The sequence below is a fragment of the Balaenoptera ricei genome, chromosome 3, assembly GCF_028023285.1.
Source record: "Balaenoptera ricei isolate mBalRic1 chromosome 3, mBalRic1.hap2, whole genome shotgun sequence".
In the NCBI taxonomy this organism is placed as follows: Eukaryota; Metazoa; Chordata; class Mammalia; order Artiodactyla; family Balaenopteridae; genus Balaenoptera; species Balaenoptera ricei.
In genome coordinates, this window is record NC_082641.1 from 31,385,378 (window position 1) to 31,409,498 (window position 24,121).

At 36.6% G+C, this 24,121-nt stretch overlaps 1 protein-coding gene across 1 annotated transcript in view; it reads right to left on the bottom strand.

The window, feature by feature from the left end:
• The window catches only part of NUP155 (nucleoporin 155), a 74,311-nt gene that overhangs the window by 29,490 nt on the left and 20,700 nt on the right, over positions 1–24,121 (bottom strand). Inside the window, exons 7-17 of the mRNA XM_059916259.1 lie at positions 13,578–13,683; positions 12,664–12,737; positions 12,258–12,349; positions 10,208–10,305; positions 9,563–9,715; positions 8,012–8,112; positions 5,527–5,697; positions 3,052–3,162; positions 2,014–2,108; positions 834–922; positions 300–362 (exon numbers count right to left, since the gene is read on the bottom strand). Coding sequence (XP_059772242.1) covers positions 300–362; positions 834–922; positions 2,014–2,108; positions 3,052–3,162; positions 5,527–5,697; positions 8,012–8,112; positions 9,563–9,715; positions 10,208–10,305; positions 12,258–12,349; positions 12,664–12,737; positions 13,578–13,683 — 1,153 coding nt within the window. The remainder of the gene's footprint in view (positions 1–299; positions 363–833; positions 923–2,013; positions 2,109–3,051; positions 3,163–5,526; positions 5,698–8,011; positions 8,113–9,562; positions 9,716–10,207; positions 10,306–12,257; positions 12,350–12,663; positions 12,738–13,577; positions 13,684–24,121) is intronic.

A 24,121-nucleotide genomic window follows, 5' to 3' on the forward strand; every position in this document is an offset into this window, starting at 1 on the left:
GGAAAGCAAGCTTGCAATCACTGCACCTTAATGCTAGGAGTAAAACAGGACTAATTATACAGTTCAGGGCTGGTAATTAAGTCCTGATACTCAAAAAGGGGGCTTTCCAGGTACACTAAGTAAAGGCATTCATGGCCAAATGCCAATACTTGCTTGGATGCCACTTCTATTAAACTACATTATTTTCAGGGGAATAGGACAAGTTAATCTTTCCCACTCTAAGCATTAAGAATATAATTCACAATGTCAGCTCCTCAAAAAGTATAGTAGTAGCAACCTAAAACAAAGAAAAGAGGTACCTTGAGATGGTGTTCCCAAAAAGGATGGATTCAGGTATGTACTACCACTAGGAACAGGAGAACCTAAAAAGAAAGAAGAATATAAAGATTTATAAAATTATCTCCCAATTTTTTTGTATCTGATCAAAATTAGACACAGAAACTGTTTCTAAGCTAAGAGTGAGGAGTGGCACCACCTATAATGTATTCAAGAATTAGGGACTCATTTCCCGGCAACTTTCTAACAATCCCCACTTTGGAAAACATTGAGGTGGGAGTTTGTTATTAAATCACTCAACTCTTTCCTTTTGAATAAATAACAAATGAGTTCTGTAAATACTACTGGTTATATCTTATTTTGTTTCCCAGTATACACTAAAGATTCAATATTAATATATCATAACACTAAGAGTCAGACATCTATAGAATTATTCCCTAATAATGCAGTAGCAGTAAAGAAAATACAATGAAATTTTTTATCCATTAAAATATGCTACAAAGCTTCTAAAATTCAAATCTATTAGAGACAGTTTCATTTCAATGTTTCATACTCACCAGAGTAGACAGGAGACCCCAGGATGGGACCAACATTACTCGGAGTGGGGAGAGTGGCTGGAAATCTCATCTGTGCTTCACCACCATACCTGTTTTTATGACAACAAGGGCTGAGTTTATTCAGTGAAACTATACATCTTAAAAGCTAGAACTGTTTCAAGTCCTGCTTAGCTTCAAAATAAATGCTTTAAACACTAGAGACTTTCCTGGTGGCGCAGTGGTTAAGAATCTGCCTGCCAACGCAGGGGACATGGGTTCAATCCCTGGTCCAGGAAGATCCCACACGTCGCAGAGCAACTAAGCCTGTGTGCCACAACTACTGAGCCTGTGCTCTAAAGCCCGCAAGCCACAACTACTGAGCCCGAGCGCCACAACTACTGAAGCCCACAAGCCTACAGCCCGTGCTCTGCAATAAGAGAATCCACTGCAATGAGAAGCCTGTGCACCTCAACGAAGAGTAGTCCCCTTTCGCCGCAACTAGAGAAAGCCCGCATGCAGCAACAAAGACCCGACACAGCCATAAATAAATAAACAAATAAATAAATAAATTTATATTAAAAAAAAATTAGAGACTTTAAATGCATTGTGTTGACAGTGAAATATACACAGATACATAATAAAATACTTATTTAGTAAATGTTGACTTCAAATTGCTAACAAGAAGAATCATAAGGGACTCTGGCAATTTCTAAAAAAGAGTGCAATGCATAGAATGTATTTAATATGTATATGGTACTGTAATTTTCATACTAGATTATGGTTAGACTACTCAAAAAATTCTTTTAAACAAAATTGCATTTTAAATTTATTCTTAGCTAAATATTTTCCAAATAATATCTCTTTGATACCAAGTTTTCTTAAAGTGACTCAATCTCTCAATGCAAATGATACACATAAAGCAGAACTGGTAGTGTTTGAGGAAGTAGAAAAGATAGATGAGATAATAACTGAGGTAGAAGACTAGACAAAAGAAGTTGGAGAAGAGAATCCAGAGAAAGAGTAACAATGCGTAAATTATGCTCATCTAGTTGCTTCCAGTAGTATTATCACCTTTCCAATTTAAATTTTACTAACTTGCCTATATAGTTGCTCAACTGTTTTGCAAACCCTTAAACAACCACATTAGCCAATGCAACCATTAAAAAAAAGTGGCCAAGAACAAAAGAAAAGTGATATATACCTGAAGAAAGCCCGAGTGGCCCAAGCAGATACTTCTCTGTCACAGGCAGCAGTGGAACAAGCAAGAATAAGGCAAGTTGCACAGGCCTGGTCTTCCTGTAAAAAAAGAGTATCTTTCCTTATGTAAAACATAAACATTTCAAAAGAAGTTTTGTTTACTTCTGTATCCAGTGTTTCAACCGGTGCCTAGCACAGAGCAGGTACTTGATAAATATTTGCTGAATGAATGAAATAAGCTGGCATGAAAAAGGAGAAGTAAACACTATTGGTTTTAAAGTTTATCATAGGCACTGTTATTAAAGGATGTTCTCTTTTTCTTTTTATCTAGATTCTACTTTAGTTTCTGGTTTAGTCCCCCCCCACCCCCGGGTTTTTTTCTCATGGTGTTTTAACCTTTTAGAAAATAACAATAATAGCTAACATTTATTAAGTACTTGTCATGTGCCAGGCACTATTTTAAGAGGTTAGAGCATATTAATCCTCACTCCACATATTATAATTTAATACACATTTTACACATGAGGAAATGGAAGCTCAGAGAATTCAAGTAATCTACTCTGATGGTGGAGCTGGTAGTCTGAATTCAGAGTGTGTATATTTAACTTTGATCTGATATTCCTGATTTTAAACTAAGCATTCCCAGTTTTACCTCATCATTTCTAGTTGTGGCTTTAAAATACTAAAGTCCCCATCATTACTGCCTCAAGTATTTTCCCCATGTCATTAAGCAAAAAAAAAAAGTTTTTAATTAAAAAATTATTTATCTACAAATATCTTGTCCTTTTAATAAAAATACATTCATCATATAATTTGAACATCACACTCTTACTAGTACACTTTAATGATAAGAATTTATCAAAGACAGAACAAAAATCTGAGCATTTACCATAAACTCTTATAGCATATTAATACTGCTCCCAAGTACCAGTACACATACAGTGATTAAGGCAAAGAAAGGAAGACTGGTATTAATCACAGTATTTTGATCCTAACTTACATAATACCATCACAATAAAAAAAAAAAGGTACAAATAATTACCTGATGTAATTTAAAGAATCTTTCAATCTCTTCTCCATCTCCACCCACATTACTCACAAGTAGATGCCTCAGTTGATCTACAGGTCTAAGTTTATGAAACATAAGACTCCCCTAAGAAGTTAAAAAAAGAAAGAGGACGAATAATAGATTTATCAAGCATGGCTAGTAGCAACTGACCTTGCTACCTTATTTAATAAAAGCAATGAAACAAAAAAATAACTTAAAGAATAAGAAGTAAACTGGTCAAAAAGATCATCTACATTTCAATTCCTAACCTATACTAGATCTATATACCCATGCAGAAAACTTAATAAGAGAACACTGCCCCTCCCCCTTAAAAAAGTAAAGCAAAAGGGTGCAGGCTCTGTCAGACACAAACATATTATAAACCTTTATCTTATGCATGGTATTAGCACATGAATAAAGAGTCAGATAAGTGGAACAAAATAGAAGGCTCTGATATAGGCTCAAGTAAACACTAGAATTTAATATATGATAAAAGCTGCCCCTCAGGGCTTCCCTGGTGGCGTAGTGGTTGAGAGTCTGCCTGCCAATGCAGGGGACACGGGTTCGAGCCCTGGCCTGGGAAGATCCCACATGCCGCGGAGCGACTGGGCCCGTGAGCCACAATTGCTGAGCCTGCGCGTCTGGAGCCTCTGCTCCGCAACAAGAGAGGCCGCGATAGTAAGAGGCCCACGCACCGCGATGAAGAGGGGCCACCGCTTGCCACAACTAGAGAAAGCCCTCGCACAGAAACGAAGACCCAACACAGCCATAAATAAATAAATAAATAAATAAATAAAAATTAAAAAAAAAAAAAGCTGCCCCTCAAACTAAAGGATCAAAGTTAGATTATTCATTAATCATGTTGGCACAAGTATGTCCACTTTGGAAAAAAATGAAGCTAGATCCATACTCATACTTAAAACAGGATAAATTCCAAACAGACAGGACAAAATAAAACTGTAACAGTACTGGAAGACACTCTGGGTGAATTATTTTATGAACTTCAGAGTGCGGACGGTTTTTTTTTTTTTTTTAAACTTTAATAGAAATCCCCCCAAAAAACTGAATATTTCAACTACTTATAAACTTATCCACATGGAAAAAAAATCTCAATAAACAAAATAAGATGACAAACCAGGAAAAATGTTTGAGACTAAATCACAAAAAGTTAGTTTCCTTGACATATAAAGAGCCTCTATACATAAAAAAGAAAAAGACAACTTAATAGAAAAGTGGATATACAATAGGAACAGATAATTCATAGAAAAATAAACACTAGAACAGACAGTCAATCTCACTCTTAATAAGACGACATATTGTACTTGCACAAGATGTAAGGAAACAAGCACTCAACATTCACTGATAGTGAATGTATGTATACAGAGAACCTGGCAACATCTATCAAATTGATAAATACACATACTTTTTGATCCAGTAGATGTAATTCTACAGCTTTACTCACACACAGGCAAAACAATATATGCACAAGGTTGCAGCATTATTTTTAAAGGCAAAAGATGATCTATTAATAGGGGCCTAGTTAAATATGGTACATCCGTATAAAGGAATGCCTTTCAAATATAAAATAGAATGAGAGAGTTCTTTATATATTAATATGGAAAGATATCTAAAATGTATCTTTGAAACATAAAAAGCAAAGTATAAAACAGTGCATACAATATGCTATTGTTTGTTTATAAATATACCTGCATTGTTTGTATATTGATATCATAACATATATCTGGAAAGATACAGATTCTGATGACATGGGTGTCTGTAGGGAGGGGACCCAAACCAGAAGGGAGATTTTATTGTGTATACCCCTCTGCTACCAGTGGAATTTTGTCAATGCATTGCTACTCAAAAAATAAATGTTAAAAAATTGTTTTTTTAACAAGTGAGGACTACATGATAAGAAATAAACATAGCTTGTTTTACTAATTTTATGCTGAATACTGTTGATAGAAATGCTACTTTAGAAAAAGTATAATATCAATACTTTATAAACAGCAAGTTTTTGGGACTTCCCTGGTGGCGCAGTGGTTAAGAATCCACCCGCCAATGCAGTGGACACAGGTTTGAGCCCTGGTCCAGGAAGATCCCACATGCCGCAGAGCAACTACTGAGCCTGCGCTCTAGAGCTCTAGAGACCGCGAGTCACAACTACTGAGCCCGCGTGCCACAACTACTGAAGCCTGTGTGCCTAGACTCCGTGCTCCACAACAAAGAGAGGCCATCGCAATGAGAAGCCTGTGCACTGAAATGAAGAGTAGCCCCCCCTTGCCACAACTAGAGAAGGCCCGCATTTTTGGTATTTGTAAACTATTCCTTAAGAATATTTTAAGAATAAACATTCCTAAGTACTTAGGTAAACGACTCTATTAAGCAACTACTGCAGAATACTTTGACCAAAATGTTAAATATGGCTTCTCTTCTTTTTCTCTCCACCTTAACAGATGATGTACATACCTGTGCTGAGAGGAGAACAAACTTCTTTGGAGGCAACATGTGCTGCTGTACAACAACTGGTGAGTCAGTTATGGGAATATGATCCTTATTTAAGGGTGTGATTATCTTATCTACTTTGAACTCATCTATTGCAGAAAGAGCCCAGGAATGACCATCAACACGAGTAGTCATCTATGTAGAAGAAATAAACGTTTTATACATATTATTAAAGTTACATGAGGCAAAACTTTCTAAAAAGAAAAAAAATACAATCTTTAAATAATGTAGGGTTTAACAGATTAATAATAATACATTAGCACGAATATTCTCAAAAGTCTGTATTTAATTTTCTAATGTCTATTCTTTTAATCAGGCATCTTCTATGATAGTATATCTTTTCATACCAGAAGACAAAGGCAAAATTTTCTTAGGATAAACTATAAATAGTATTTACTAAAATTACAATTTTTTAAATAACTGAAGACTATACTTTCTACCCTCTTTCCAGGGTAAATTGATCTACTCTGGTAGGTTCAGTGCTTAAATCTGCTGACATACAGTTTTTGTTTTCTTCTGAAGTTATATCTGCTTTCTAAACTAAGATACTCTCTAAAAAAAGTGTCTAGTCTTCTAAAATACTTTATTATAAAAAATTTTAAGCATTAATAAAATGTTGAAAGTACAATAAATGTCCATATGCCTGATACCTAGATTCAACAATTGATAGCATTTTGTCCTATTTGCTTTCTTCTTTCTATATTTTTTCATTTATTGAACCATTTGAAAGTTATGAATATCATGTCACCACTAAATACTTTTGCATGCACCTCTTAAAAATAAGGATGTTTTCTAACATAACCACTATACTATCCTAACATGTAAGAATATTAACATTTCTCTAATACAATCTAATGCCCAGTCAATACAGAATTTTTCCATTGACCTAATGTCTTTTATAGCTGTTTTTGGGAGACCAGAATTTGATTAAAGTTCATGAGCTATATATATATTTAAAGTCCACATTTGCTTGAGAACTCAAGTATTATAGAGATGAAGTGATACAATGTATAGTATCTACTTTAAAAATAAAAACGATAGCTAACGTTTATCAAGTGCCTCCTGTGTGCCAGGTAGTGTTCTGAGCACCTTACACACATGAACTCATTTAATCCCACAACCACCCCACAGAGGTAGGTCCTATTAAAACTGCTATAGATTAGGAAATTGAGGACCAGAGACATGTTAGTCCTTTGAGTCACTGCTTTGAGGAAATAGAGCCAGATTTCAAACCTGCACCCCCTAACACTGTGCTCCCATCAAGACAGGGTTTATATCTTCCTGAGTTCTGAATCCTTACAGTCTGTCGCATAATGAGGCCCACAGTATGTGCTCAGTAAAATTCAAAGGATAAAGAAAAGAATTTGAGAAAGGTGCTCCTTGCCTCCATACCTGCCTCCTGACTCTACTCCAGCTGCTTAGGCCATGTCAGAAACTTGGAAGAGCCCATTCAAACCATGCCCCCATTCCCAGGAATTGGTTCTTCCTCCTCCCATCTACACACACCTTTTCCCACTCCCCCTAACCAGAAGGGTTCACATTTGAAAATAACCAGAAGCAGCTAGTGACACTAGAACCAAAATGCCTTTAAAGAGATGGCTCCAAAGAGAGTCTCAGACATTCACACCCTAGTGGGGGTTGGTCTATCTCGTTTGACCAGCAGCCTCTGGGGGCAGGTAACATGAGCTATGCTAGGGCATCTAGGAGGACAGATGGGAGTGGAGTAGGGGACAGCAAGGGGAGTGAGTAGAGATGGCCTCCTCTCAGTATCTCCTGGGCTGGGGGCTGGGGTGGGTGGCCTAGGTGTGGGATTGGGCCAGGATAGGCCGGGACCGCACCTCTCACCCAGGACCTCTCCGCTGACTTCGTGGTATCTGTGATATTTACTTTTAAAACACAATCATGTGTTTGTGTGTATACATTTATAAATGTGGGGAAGAGATATGAAACAAGATGGAGAAATGGGTAATTTCTTAATGTGGGATTCAGTTTACCATTCTATTTTTTGCATATGTTTGAAATTTTCTATAATTAAAAGAAAAAACGTTAAATATTTAGGCGGAACTACAAATTAAAGAGATCATAAGGATAAAATTCTAAGTCATAACTATAATGGATGGCCTCAAAATAACTAAAAATATAATATATTTAAGTGGGACAAAGATCATTTCAGAAAAGATATAGGCATTTTCAGGTACATTATGAAGAACATTCTAAAAGGGTTCCAATGTTTTTGTTAAAGGTTTTTTTAACGAGTACCATAATGACTTCTAATCTCACAGAGGAAAACCAAAAAATTAACAGTATATACTTCTTTTCAGTATGACTGCTAATCATATAAGATTATTAGAAGCAAACAGTAATAAATCAGAAGATAAAGTTTCTCATAATTTTATTCTTCACTTAAAATTATGTAAAAAATTCTTTATAATCTCTCAGGATAACTTACCTGGGTTTCCATCATTGGCTTTTGGAAAGGAAATGTATCATGGTTGACACACCACAAAATGTCATTATCTTCATTTTCTGAGGCTGCCATCAGTAGAATACCTAAAAGGTTAATATGTAAAATCTTATATGATGTCAAATAATATATATCCTCAATAATCATAATTATTATGATTATTAATGACATTAATACAGATACATAAATATATAGCATTAATCTTTATAAACAAGTCGCAAAATAAAAATAAATCCCCTAAAAGGATATATAATTAGTGCCAGGGTAGCATTACTAAGTGTTCTAGACCTTATACTGCACTTCTTTCAGGTAAACACAACTTTTTTTTTTCACATTTTAACATTTCTAAAGTTACCATATGATCCAGCATTCCATTCTTAGGTATATAGCCAAAAGAAATGAAAGCGTGTCCACTCAAAAACTTGTACATAAATGTTTATAACAACATCATTCATAATAGCCAAAAAATAGAAACAACCCAAATGCCCACCAAATTATAATGTGGTACACTCACACAATGAAATATTATTCAGCAAAAAAAAAAAAAAAAAAAGAACCTGCTACAATAGATAAAGTTTGAAAGCATTATGCTAAGTGAAAGAAGCCAGTCCTGTATTTTCCAACTCCATTTAAATGAAATGTCCCAAAGAGGCAAATCCATAGAAACAGAAAGTAGACTAGTGATTTCCCAGGGCTGGGAGAAGGAGGAAATAGGGAGTGACAGCAAATGGGTACAGGGTTTCTTTCTGCAGTGATGAAAATGTTCCGAAATTAGATAGTAGTGATGGTTGTACAACTCTGTGAATAAACTAAACACTAATAGACTGCACATTTTAAAAGGTATGTAAATTATATCTCAATTAAAGCTGTTATTAAAAATGTTATGAAGGTACATGATATAATGTACTTGAAAAAATTCTATTTGTAAAGGAAAGTTTAATTTGGGTGTTGAAAAATAAAATATTAGAAGACACAGTAGAATAAGCAGAGAAAGGGCTTTAAAATGATTAGAAAATAAAAATAAATTGTTTTACAAATGCTTTCTCATATTGGGGAAAACCACATACAGATTTTTCAAGTTTTGATGTTTAACTAGAATCTCAATTTTTAAACTTAATTATGAATCCAAAAGAGTTTGTTATTAAAATTTCATATTTTGACAGGCAAAACTCTCCATATCCATAAAGACACTGACAAAGCAGGCATGCTATCAGGAAAGTCATTTTAAGTTTATAACAGTTTATAACTGTTTATAACAGTTTATAACACTGATTTTGACCAGTGAGTTCACGTACAAGGCTTATAAAACAATTTTAAAAGTACTTAGATATTTTAAAAAACTATATTTTTAATATATATGCCAATGAAAAATGTGAAATATAAGCTAATATAAAAAAAGAGTTCCTGGATTAAAAAAACCCAAAACATCCTGAACTTCATTGGAAATCTCTGTTATTTTCAAATGCCTCAAAATGCATTCTAATTTTAATAATTTTAAGAATCTAATATTAAATCTGATAGTATTTCAGAATTTACCTTTACTATAAAGAGCTTTATGTACTTTTGAAGGCTTTTCCACCGTTGAAGATGCTGAGAATCCAGGAGGTAAGCGGATGTGGACCAGTGTCAATGTATTAGGGCGTGCCCATGGTTGTCTGAACGGACAAGTGCTGAAATATAGTCTTACACCTGATGATGGGGTAAAATTATCCATCATTAACAGGAAATAAAAGACATGAGGTACATGTGTTGTTGAAACAATTCCACAGAAAAACACAGAACTCTGTTAAAGCCATATATCACTTTCCTGACTGGTCTTAAATCACCATGCGTACTACCAGCTGAAGTGGTTTCTAAGACATCACTTGGAATTGAGAGGTAAATCAACACATTTCAGTAGAAAGAACCTACAAGTATAAGACAAGGGAGCCTGCATTCCAGTTCAGGCTCTGTCACTAAATGTTAGCCACTTTACCTTTCAGGCCTGGTTTTACATCTATAAAAGGAGGAGACAGAGTGAGTGGAATCTTCTGGTTTTTCAAAAGCCTTAATTTTATGAATTATTAATATGGCTTATAATTGATACAGAAGTAAAAACATATTTTCAGTCATAAATTTCCAAACCTGAAGATTATAAAAAGTTATCACAGTAATAGCACAAATATAAATAAAACAACATACCTGCATGTGTGACAGCCAATAACTGACAGTCCAGTGATTCGGAGTTTTCAATCACTGCTATTTGAACAATTGGTTTAAAAACAGAACGATCTATGGTCCTAGAAGAAAGAAAAACTAAAGTTTATTTTTGAAATATATCTACTCAATTACAAGGAATATATTCCACCATGATTTTTACATGTTTAAATATGCTAAAATAGTTTAAGGCTACTTTTTAGGAAAGTAGTGCAAAAGCAGCAAGAACTGGCAAAAACCCCTGAATGTGTGTTCTTTACATTAATATTGTTAAGAGTAATCTTTTTTCAAAGACCATAAAAGAAAGCTAAATCCATTGGGTAAATGGTTAATGGGGAATAAGCTGTTCTTAGAGCATCAAAATATCATTGAAAAGATTACCACTAATTAAAAAGGGGGAAAAATGAACCTTCATAATGGTGAGATCTGGTGAATACCACCTTAACGAAGTGTTCATAATAGGAAAACTGGTACTATGGGCCTCTTAATGTAATACTGTAAGAAGTTCGCATCATGTATGTGATATTGGCTAAAAACAATATTATCCTGGGACTTCCCTGGTGGCGCAGTGGATAAGACTCTGTGCTCCCAAAGCTGGGGGCCTGGATTTGATCCCTGGTCAGGGAACTAGATCCCACACACATGCTGCAACTATAAGTTCTCATGCCACAACTAAGGAGGCCTCGTGACACAACTAAGGAGCCCTGGAGCCGCAACTAAGACCTGGCAAAACCAAATAAATAAATAAATAAGTAAATAAATAAACAAAGAACAATATTACCCTGAATCTATAGATAAGGAAAAAAAAATTCAGAAAATGGGATATTCTACAAATAACTCTCCTGCCCCTCCCCACTAAATGTCAACATTTGAAAAAGGCAGTAAGAGGTCCATTTTATATTAAAGAGACTAATGACCAACGCAGCTCATGTGCTCTGGCTGAATGTGGAGAAAAATGTAAAGAAAAACAGCTATGAAAGATTTGGGGGACTACTGAGTAATTTTAATATGGACTATATAATTAGGATAACATTATAAAATTATTAATTTTTTAGGTGTGGTAATGATAATGTAGTATATGAGAGCTTAGGAGATGGAAGCTGAAGGATTTAAGGGTGAAAGTCATGTCTGCAACTTACTTTCAAATAGGTCTTAAGAGTGAGCAAAGAAGGCAAAATGTTAACAACTGGTGAATTTAGATAAAGGGTATATCAGATTTTATCATGCTATTCTTTTCATTTTTCTGCGGATTTGAAAAAATCTTTCCCAAAAAAATTAGGAGAAGAAAAAGGAAACTTTGTTTCAAATTGCCTGCCTTGAGAATTTTTTGGTCATTGAAGACCAAGGAAAACATGCTATCACTAGGATAGCTGATTGTAGCAGTGACCCAGGCACACAGAAAAGAGAAACTGAAAATCTGAGGTCTTTGTTAGGTGAAGAGAATTTCTGCAGCTAAGTCACTTGTGACACATGCAAATAGCAGTGTATAGTGTCTGAAAACTTGGCTTTTAGGTTGGATCTCAGCACTTACTTAGGAGTTAGACCTCAGGCAAATCATAACATCCCTTAGTTTTAGTTTCCTCAAGAATACAGTGAGGCTAATACAACTGTGAAATTCTGTATTTCCCGAAACGTACTTGTGTCCGTTATCAGACCAATGAAACTACCATGTAGACCTGTTAAAAGGGTGGAGTAGGTACAAAAGGGGAAACTTTGAGACTTGCAGTTTCCTAGTCATAATACCTATAATGCCCGCATAGACCACTTAAAGAATAATTTCAAACTCCAAGGAAAATCACAGGTCAAGCTGTCCTTTACACTGTAAAACCAGTCTGCCTTATGTTTCAAACCATCCAACATGAGAATAAAAGGAAGCATTGCTAGCAACTGTTTCAAACATAACCTACGATGTCACCTCCTTCAACGTTTCTTATTTTCTGGAGATATTTCGAGGAGGGAATAATTTTAGTATACTGCATATAAATAATATAATTATGCCTGCAAATGAAATGCCTGAGAATAAATTACATATTACCTAGCAATGTTTCCAGCAGCCGATACAATAGAATTCTGTGACACTGAGGCAACTCTGTTCATTCCTTGTCCATCATGGCCCAAATCATACACCTGTGAATAAAAAAATCATACCCACTTAAACATGATTATAAACTGTATATACTTTACAAAATAACCTTTTAAATAAACTTTTATTAAATAAACTTTTCCTTTTTAGGGATCCTTTAATTTTGGTACTTCATATAGGTATGAAAACATTCAGAGATTAACAATTTCATAAAAAGGGGGCCTTAAGAAGCGGTTTGGGTTTTTTTTGTTTTTAAAGCACACAGTTCATAGGAAAAGCCCAAGAGTGACTAAATCTTGTTCCTTAAAAACAGGGATGTTCTTCCCCTCTTATATGGTGGTATAATATTAATACTTACTTGTATTACTCCTTTCTCCGATCGTGTATATAAAATATTTCTTGAATTATCAATTGCAATTTGAACAATAGGATCTAAGAATAAGAGAGAAGAAGAAAAAAAAAACAGAGGTTAACAAATCAAACACAGTAGCCACTTACAACACATTAAAATTGCTGATTTACATTCAGGGCTTTTCTTTTGTTTTGTAGGTAAGTCTTAGGGTAGTTGCACAAGGACAAAGCCAAGAAGCATTCAGGTCAGACAACATGCGAAAAAAAGCAAACATCATATACTGTAACTGGGTTAAGAGCATCACGAATAAGTTATTCTGTCCTTTAAATTAATTTTAAGCCAAACCAAAAACAAGTTCCAAATTATTCCTTCATTCAACATTTAATGAATGTTTACTATATGCTAGAAACACATAAAATAATTATACCTGGTCCATTTCTTCAAGAAACTTACACCTTAGTTTAATAATTCATTGTGTAAAAGAAAATAATTTAAAAATTCAGTCATATTAACATTTTTAGATATATTTATCTTACTTTACTGAAGCATTTTAAAATTACTTCACCTGCCTAAATCTCTCAATTAAAAACTCAGATATATTCATTTTATGCTGGGAATTTCTTTCAGACCAGGCAAAACATGTATTAATGTCTGAATGTCTAACTCTCTCACAAAGACACGGGTGGTTTAAGTATATATAGCTGTTGTAGACACATGTTCTATGGTGCTACATTTATAGGAACTTGGGAATAAAACTCATGCTGTTTTATCATCTCTTCTCCCTTTAAAAGACGATATGAATATATAACAAATACTGTTTAGTAAGAAACTGTTTCAATTAAGAATGAGAATTTCTGAAGAAGATGTTAGGTCAGTGATTTGTTAAAATTTTTTGTTTGCCAAATTTGTTTTCTACTCACCATCTTCTGAGAATGTGAACTGTAGTAACGAAGGAACAAGGAAAGAAAGTGCACTCTTTGAGTGGTTTATTTTCCTACACCTTTGGCTAAACCAGCCTGCTTCTGCCTTAAAAGAAAAAATTGAAAGACATAAGACTTGTAAATGTAGGTACCTCCATCATAGCAACTATTATATACTTATGTTTATAAAGATTCTCAAATCTTAGTAAAATACCAATAATTGTAAACTAAGACATACTACTCAAAAATAAGTACTGAGAAGTACTAAGTTTAGTCCTGTAATTAAAAATAGAAAATGTGAAGAGCCTCCCATCAAGCCTCTTAGATAGCCTCAACCACCAGAGGGCAGACAACAGAAGCAAGAAAAACTATAATCCTGCAGCCTGTGGACCAAAAACCACAGTTACAGAAAGATAGAGAAGATGAAAAGGCAGAGGGCTATGTCCCAGATGAAGGAACAAGATAAAACCCCAGAAAAACAACTAAATGAAGTGGAGATAGGCAACCTTCCAGAAAAAGAATTCAGAATAATGATAGTGAAGATGATCCAGGACCTCGGAATAAGAATGGAGGCAAAGATTGAGAAGATGCAAGAAATGATTAACAAAGACCTAGAAGAATTAAAGAACAAACAAACAGAGATGACCAATACAATAACTGAAATGAAAACTACACTAGAAGGAATCAATAGCAGAATAACTGAGGCAGAAGAACGGATAAGTGACCTGGAAGACAGAATGATGGAATTCACTGCTGCAGAACAGACTAAAGAAAAAAGAATGAAAAGAAATGAAGACAGCCTAAGAGACCTCTGGGACAACATTAAACGCAACAACATTCGCATTATAGGGGTCCCAGAAGGAGAAGAGAGAGAGAAAGGACCAGAGAAAATATTTGAAGAGATTATAGTCGAAAACTTCCCTAACATGGGAAAGGAAATAGCCACCCAAGTCCAGGAAGCGCAGAGAGTCCCATACAGGATAAACCCAAGGAGAAACACGCCGAGACACATAGTAATCAAAGTGGCAAAAATTAAAGACAAAGAAAAATTATTGAAAGCAGCAAGGGAAAAACGACAAATAACATACAAGGGAACTCCCATAAGGTTAACAGCTGATTTCTCAGCAGAAACTCTGCAAGCCAGAAGGGAGTGGCAGGATATACTTAAAGTGATGAAAGGGAAGAACCTACAACCAAGATTACTCTACCCGGCAAGGATCTCATTTAGATTTGATGGAGAAATCAAAAGCTTTACAGACAAGCAAAAGCTAAGAGAATTCAGCACCACCAAACCAGCTCTACAACAAATGCTAAAGGAACTTCTCTAAGTGGGAAACACAAGAGAAGAAAAGGACCTACAAAAACAAACCCAAAACAATTAAGAAAATGGTCATAGGAACATACATATCGATTATTACCTTAAACGTGAATGGATTAAATGCCCCAACCAAAAGACATAGACTGGCTGAATGGATACAAAAACAAGACCCATATATATGCTGTCTACAAGAGACCCACTTTAGACCTAGGGACACATACAGACTGAAAGTGAGGGGATGGAAAAAGATATTCCATGCAAATGGAAATCAAAAGAAAGCTGGAGTAGCTATACTCATATCAGATAAAATAGACTTTAAAATAAAGAATGTTACAAGAGACAAGGAAGGACACTACATAATGATCCAGGGATCAATCCAAGAAGAAGATATAACAATTATAAATATATATGCACCCAACATAGGAGCACCTCAATGCATAAGGCAACTGCTAACAGCTATAAAGGAGGAAATCGACAGTAACACAATAATAGTGGGGGACTTTAACACCTCACTTACACCAATGGACAGATCATCCAAGATGAAAATAAATGAGGAAACAGAAGCTTTAAATGACACAATAGACCAGATAGATTTAATTGATATATATCGGACATTCCATCCAAAAACAGCAGATTACACGTTCTTCTCAAGTGCGCACGGAACATTCTCCAGGATAGATCACATCTTGGGTCACAAATCAAGCCTCAGTAAGTTTAAGAAAATTGAAATCATATCAAGCATCTTTTCTGACCACAACGCTATGAGATTAGAAATGAATTACAGGGAAAAAAACGTAAAAAGGACAAACACATGGAGGCTAGACAATACGTTACTAAATAGCCAGGAGATCACTGAAGAAATCAAAGAGGAAATCAAAAAATGCCTAGAGACAAATGACAATGAAAACACGATGACCCAGGGCCTATGGGATGCAGCAAAAGCAGTTCTAAGAGGGAGGTTTATAGCTATACAAGCCTACCTAAAGAAACAAGAAAAAGCTCAAGTAAACAATCTAACCTTGCACTTAAAGAGACTAGAGAAAGAAGAACAAACAAAACCCAAGGTTGGCAGAGGGAAAGAAATCATAAAGATCAGAGCAGAAATAAATGAAATAGAAACAAAGAAAACAATGGCAAAGATCAATAGAACTAAAAGTTGGTTCTTTGAGAAGATAAACAGAATTGATAGGCCATTGGCCAGACTCATCAAGAAAGGGAGGGAGAGGACTCAAATCAATAAAATCAGAAATGAAAAAGGAGAAGTTACAACAGACACTGCAGAAATACAGAGCATCCTAAGAGACTACTACAAGCAACTTTATGCCAATAAAATGGACAACCTGGAGGAAATGGACAAATTCTTAGAAAGGTATAACCTTCCAAGACTGAACCAGGAAGAAATGGAAAGTGTGAACAGACCAATCACAAGTAGTGAAATTGAAACTGTGATTAAAGATCTTCCAACAAACGGAAGTCCAGGACCAGATGGCTTCACAGGTGAATTCTGTCAAACATTTGGAGAGGAGCTAACACCCATCCTTCTCAAACTCTTCCAAAAAATTGCAGAGGAAGGAACGCTCCCAAGCTCATTCTGTGAGGCCACCATCACCCTGATACGAAAACCAGACAAAGACACTACAAAAAAAGAAAATTACAGACCGATGTCACTGATGAGTATAGATGCAAAAATCCTCAACAAAATACTGGCAAACAGAATCCAGCAACACATTGAAGGGATCATGCACCACGATCAAGTGGGATTTATCCCAGGGATGCAAGGATTCTTCAATATACGCAAATCAATCAATGTGATACACCATATTAACAAATTGAAGAATAAAAACCATATGATCATCTCAATAGATGCAGAAAGAGCTTTTGACAAAATTCAACACCCATTTCTGGTGGAAACTCTCCGGAGAGTGGGCATAGAGGGAACCTACCTCAACATAATGGAGGCCATGTATGACAGACCCACAGCGAACATCATTCTCAATGGTGAAAAACTGAAAGCATTTCCTCTAGGATCAGGAACGAGACAGGGGTGTCCACTCTCACCACTATTATTCAACATAGTTTTGGAAGTCCTAGCCACGGCAATCAGAGAAGAAAAAGAAATAAAAGGAATACAAATTGGAAAAGAAGAAGTAAAACTGTCACTGTTTGCGGATGACATGATACTATACATAGAGAATCCTAAAACTGCCACCAGAAAACTGCTAGAGCTAATTAATGAATATGGTAAAGTTGCAGGATACAAAATTAATGCACAGAAATCTCTTGCATTCCTATACACTAATGATGAAAAATCTGAAAGAGAAATTATGGAAACACTCCCATTTACCATTGCAACAAAAAGAATAAAATACCTAGGAATAAACCTACCTAGGGAGACAAAAGACCTGTATGCAGAAAACTATAAGACACTGATGAAAGAAATTAAAGATGATACCAACAGATGGAGAGATATACCATGTTCTTGGATTGGAAGAATCAACATTGTGAAAATGAGTATACTACCCAAAGCAATCTACAGATTCAATGCAATCCCTATCAAATTACCAATGGCATTTTTTACTGAGCTAGAACAAATCATCTTAAAATTTGTATGGAGACACAAAAGACCCCGAATAGGCAAAGCAGTCTTGAGGCAAAAAAATGGAGCTGGAGGAATCAGACTCCCTGACTTCAGACTATACTACAAAGCTACAGTAATCAAGACAATATGGTACTGGCACAAAAACAGAAACATAGATCAATGGAACAAGATAGAAAGCCCAGACATTAACCCACGCACCTATGGTCAACTAATCTATGACAAAGGAGGCAAAGATATACAATGGAGAAAAGACAGTCTCTTCAATAAGTGGTGCTGGGAAAACTGGACAGCTACATGTAAAAGAATGAAATTAGAATACTCCCTAACACCATACACAAAAATAAACTCAAAATGGATTAGAGACCTAAATATAAGACTGGACACTGTAAAACTCTTAGAGGAAAACATAGGAAGAACACTCTTTGACATAAATCACAGCAAGATCTTTTTTGATCCACCTCCTAGAGTAATGGAAATAAAAACAAAAATAAACAAGTGGGACCTAATGAAACTTCAAAGCTTTTGCACAGCAAAGGAAACCATAAACAAGACGAAAAGACAACCCTCAGAATGGGAGAAAATATTTGCAAATGAATCAACGGACAAAGGATTAATCTCCAAGATATATAAACACCTCATTCAGCTCAATATCAAAGAAACAAGCACCCCAATCCAAAAATGGGCAGAAGACCTAAATAGACATTTCTCCAAAGAAGACATACAGATGGCCACGAAGCACATGAAAAGATGCTCAACATCACTAATTATTAGAGAAATGCAAATCAAAACTACAATGAGGTATCACCTCACTCCTGTTAGAATGGGCATCAAAAAAAAGAAAAAAAAAAAAAATAAAAAAAAAATAAAAAAAAAAAAAAATAGAAAATGTATTTAATGAAAATCAAATCACTGCTCTCAATGAAATCGGCTATGTCTAGTGCAGCAACCTCAGTAATGCTATGTTAGTGAACTCATTTTAATTATCTTAAAAACTCCTATTTGAAAGCAGTAAGGGAAGTGATAAGCGTAGTTTATAAGTGTCAAAAGTACATAGGATAGAGGTATTTTTATCTCTTCCCACTACTGCTAAAAGGCAATTTAAAAAATAGTAGCCACCACCATCATAATCTACAGTCTGCCCCTCAATGATCGAGTTTTGCCATACTTAAATCTACAACAAAATCTTTTTTTTTGTAGTTAACAAAACCAAGAGAAATTGGGTAAGTAAGAGATACAATATCATAAAAAAGCTAACCTCAGTTCTAATCCTATCTCTGCCACTAATTAGCTGTGTGCCTATGAGAATACTTGTCTTATCAGTTTCCTACTGTTTACCTTATGATAAAGGCAACAATACAGTAAAGGGGAAAAATAATGGAGCAAAGGATGCAAAGACATTTCAGAGTAAACACAAATGACCAATAAATACATGAAAAGATGCGCAACCCAACTAGTAATAAAAAACAATTGTCTTCTGTCTGACTGGTAAAAATTAATAAGTTATAAAATACCAGGGTTAGTGAGAGTGAGGAGGGAGAGGAAAGGGATACAATCACAGATGCCTGCTAAGAGTCCAAAACTCTTAAGAGGGCAAAATGAAAATAGAAAATTCAGTTTTAAATACACATGTACTATAATACAACTATTAGAATTCTAAGTCTCCACACTAGAAAACCTCTACAAGTGTGCACAAGGAGGCTTGCAAAAGAACACTTATCAAACCATCATTTCTGAAAGGTATAATAAAAACCTAGAAGTCTATCAAGAAAGGAATTGTTCAATCATGTATCAATACATCCATTTTATGGACAATTATGCAGCAATCACAAAACATAACACATAGTCTATCTATCAGATACTGACAAGGAAAGACTTTCAAGGCACGGCTAAATGAAAAAAAGCCAATTATGGGAATTCCCTGGTGGTCCATTGGTTAGGGCTCACCACTTTCACTGCCTTGGCCCAGTTTCAATCCCTGGTCAGGGAACTAAGATCCCGAAAGCCACACGGCGTGGGGGAAAAAAACAAAAAGGCAGACAAAGGAAAAAAAAGCCAATATGAAACAAAACTTAAGTAATAATACAAGTAAAAAAATACATACACGTAAGTATACTATGTATTTGTATACATGTATACACACAAATAAATACATATGTATTATCTATAGATATTTAAAGACATTTATAGGTATTTAGAAATGTATGCATCATGTTCTACAAGGACATACACAGAAATGACAATGGCTGTTACCTTTGGGGGAAGGACTGGGTTTTACATGTATGGTGTAGTCAGGAAGGACTACAACTTTAACTGTATGTTTGACTACTTTCCATAAGAATATATTAACGTGCTATATAATTAGAAGATAAAGACTAAAGCTTATCAGAGACTAACACAACACTGTAAATCAACTATACTCTAATACAAAAATTAATTAAAAAAAAAGACAAAAGCTTATCTATTCTTACTACATTAAGAGGGAGAGGGAGAGAGGAGAAGATGACGGAAGAGTAAGACGTGGATATCACCTTCCTCCCCACAGATACATCAGAAATACATCTACACGTGGAACTGCTCCTATAGAACACCCACTGAACGCTGGCAGAAGACCTCAGACCTCCCAAAAGGCAAGAAACTCCCCACGTACCTGGGTAGGGCAAAAGAAAAAACAGAGACAAAAGAATAGGGACGGGACCTGCACCAGTGGGAGGGAGCTGTGAAGGAGGAAAGGTTTCCACACACTAGGAAGCCCCTTCGCGGGCGGAGACTGCGGGTGGCGGAGGGGGGAAGCTTCGGAGCCGCGGAGGAGAGCGCAGCCACAGGGGTGCAGAGGGCAAAGCGGAGAGATTCCCGCACAGAGGAGCGGTGCCGACCAGCACTCACCAGCCCGAGAGGTTTGTCTGCTCACCCACCAGGGTGGGTGGGGGCTGGGAGCCGAGACTCGGGCTTCGGTCGGATCCCAGGGAGAGGACTGGGGTTGGTGGCGTGAACACAGCCTGAAGGGGCTAGTGCACCACGGCTAGTCAGAAGGGAGTCCGGGAAAAGTCTGGACCTGCGGAATAGGCAAGAGACTTTTTCTTGCCTCTTTGTTTCCTGGTGCTCGAGGAGAGGGGATTAAGAGCTCTGCTTAAAGGAGCTCCAGAGACGGGCGCAAGCCGTGGCAATCAGCATGGACCCCAGAGACGGGCATGAGACGCTAAGGCTGCTGCTGCCGCCACCAAGAAGCCTGTGTGCAAGCACAGGTCACTATCCACACCGCCCCACCCGGGAGCCTGTGCAGCCCGCCACTGCCAGGGTCCCGTGATCCGGGGACAACTTCCCCAGGAGAATGCACGGCGCGCATCAGGCTGGTGCAACTTCACGCTGGCCTCTGCCGCGCCAGCTCGACGCGCATCCATACCCCTCCCTCCTCCCGGCCTGAGGGAGCCAGAGCCCCCAAATCAGCTGCTCCTTTAACCCTGTCCTGTCTGAGCGAAGAAGAGACGCCCTCAGGCGACCTACATGCAGAGGCGGGTCCAAATCCAAAGCTGAACCCCAGGAGCTGTGTGAACAAAGAAGAGAAAGGGAAATTTCTCCCAGCAGCCTCAGAAGCAGTGGATTAAAGCTCCACAATCAACTTGATGTACCCTGCATCTGTGGAATACCTGAATAGACAACGAATCATCCCAAATTGAGGAGGTGGACTTTGGGAGCAAGATATTATCATTTTTTCCCCTTTTCCTCTTTTTGTGAGTGTGTATGTGTATGCTTCTGTGTGAGATTTTGTCTGTATAGTTTTGCTTTCACCATTTGTCCTAGGGTTCTGCCTGCCCTTTTTTTTTTTTATACTTAAAAATTTTTTTTTCTTAATAATTATTTTTTATTTTAATAACTTTATTTTATTTTATCTTATTTTAATTTATTTTTTCCTCTTTCTTTCTTTCTACTTTTTCTCCTTTTATTCTGAGCCGTGTGGATGAAAGGCTCTTGGTGCTCCAGCCAGGCATCAGGGCTGTGCCTCTGAGGTGGGAGAGCCAACTTCAGGACACTGGTCCACAAGAGACCTCCCAGCTCCACATAATACCAAACGGCGAAAATCTCCCAGAGATCTCCATCTCAACACCAAGACCCAGCTTCACTCAACGAGCAGCAAGCTACAGTGCTGGACACCCTATGCCAAACAAGTAGCAAGACAGGAACACAGCCCCATCCATTAGCAGAGAGGCTGCCTAAAATCATAATAAGGCCACAGACACCCCAAAACACACCACCAGACGTGGACCTGCCCACCAGAAAGACAATATCCAGCCTCATCCGGCAGAACACAGGCACTAGTTCCCTCCACCAGGAAGCCTACACAACCCACTGAACCAAACTTAGCCACTGGGGACAGACACCAAAAACAACGGGAACTACGAACCTGCAGCCTGCAAAAAGGAGACCCCAAACACAGTGAGATAAGCAAAATGAGAAGACAGAAAAACACACAGCAGATGAAGGAGCAAGGTAAAAACACACCAGACCTAACAAATGAAGAGGAAACAGGCAGTCTACCTGAAAAAGAATTCAGAATAATGATAGTAAAGATGATCCAAAATCTTGGAAATAGAATAGACAAAATGCAAGAAACATTTAACAAGGATCTAGAAGAACTAAAGAGGAAACAAGCAATGATGAACAACACAATAAATGAAATTAAAAATACTCTAGAAGGGATCAATAGCAGAATAACTGAGGCAGAAGAACGGAGAAGTGACCTGGAAGATAAAATAGTGGAAATAACTACTGCAGAGCAGAATAAAGAAAAAACAATGAAAAGAACTGAGGACAGTCTCAGAGACCTCTGGGACAATACTAAACGCACCAACATTCGAATTATAGGGGCCCCAGAAGAAGAAGAGAAAAAGAAAGGGACTGAGAAAATATTTGAAGAGATTATAGTTGAAAACTTCCCTAATATGGGAAAGGAAATAGTTGATCAAGTCCTGGAAGCACAGAGAGTCCCATACAGGATAAATCCAAGAAGACACATGCCAAGACACATATTAATCAAATTATCAAAAATTAAATACAGAGAAAAAATATTAAAAGCAAAAAGGGAAAAGCAACAAATAACATAAAAGGGAATCCCCATAAGGTTAACAGATGATCTTTCAGCAGAAACTCTGCAAGCCAGAAGGGAGTGGCAGGACATATTTAAAGTGATGAAGGAGAAAAACCTATAACCAAGATTACTCTACCCAGCAAGGATCTCATTCAGATTTGATGGAGAAATTAAAACCTATACAGACAAGCAAAAGCTGAGAGTTCAGCACCACCAAACCAGCTTTACAACAAATGCTAAAGGAACTTCTCTAGGCAAGAAACACAAGAGAAGGAAAACACCGACAATAACAAACACAAAACATTTAAGAAAATGGGAAGAACATACATATCAATAATTACCTTAAATGTAAATGGATTAAATGCTCCAACCAAAAGACACAGACTGGCTGAATGGATACAAAAACAAGACCCGTATATATGCTGTCTACAAGAGACCCACTTCAGACCATGGGACACATACAGACTGAAAGTGAGGGGATGGAAAAAGATATTCCAAGCAAATGGAAATCAAAAGAGAGCTGGAGCAGCAATCCTCATATCAGACAAAACAGGCTTTAAAATAAAGACTATTACAAGAGACAAAGAAGGACACGCCATAATGATCAAGGGGTCAATCCAAGAAGAAGATATAACAATTGTAAATATTTATGCACCCAACACAGGAGCACCTCAATACATAAGGCAAATACTAACAGCCATAAAAGGGGAAATCGACAGAAACACAATCATAGTAGGGGACTTTAACACCCCACTTTCACCAATGGACAAATCACCCAAAATGAAAATAAATAAGGAAACACAAGCTTTAAGTGATACATTAAACAAGATGGACTTAACTGATATTTATAGGATATTCCATCCAAAAACAACAGAATACACTTTCTTCTCAAGTGCTCATGGAACATTCTCCAGGATAGATCATATCTTGGGTCACAAATCAAGCCTTGGTAAATTTAAGAAAATCGAAATCATATCAAGTATCTTTTCCGACCACAATGCTATGAGACTAGATATCAATTACAGGAAAAGATCTGTAAAAAATACAAACAGCTTGATCTTTTGTTAGCACTTTTATGAGTTCATCAGTTTTATGAGTTCATCAATTTTCACTGCAAAGTAAAGGAGCTGTTACAGTGGAGGATTACTGGACTGAATGTCAATATTATGACATAGTATGAGTGTGTTTCATGTTTGGCAATTGCAATCATTGTTGCTTTTGTTGTGGTCATCCATGTACAATGTTTGGTGTCAGTCTATTTATCTCTTGTAAAAATAAAATACAGTGTGTGTGTGTGAAAAAAAAAATACAAACACATGGAGGCTAAACAATACACTACTTAATAACCAAGTGATCACTGAAGAAATCAAAGGGGAAATCAAAAAATACCTAGAAACAAATGACAATGGAGACACGACAACCCAAAACCTATGGGATGCAGCAAAAGCAGTTCTAAGAGGGAAGTTTATAGCAATACAATCCTACCTTAAGAGACAGGAAACATCTCAAATAAACAACCTAATCTTGCACCTAAAGCAATTAGA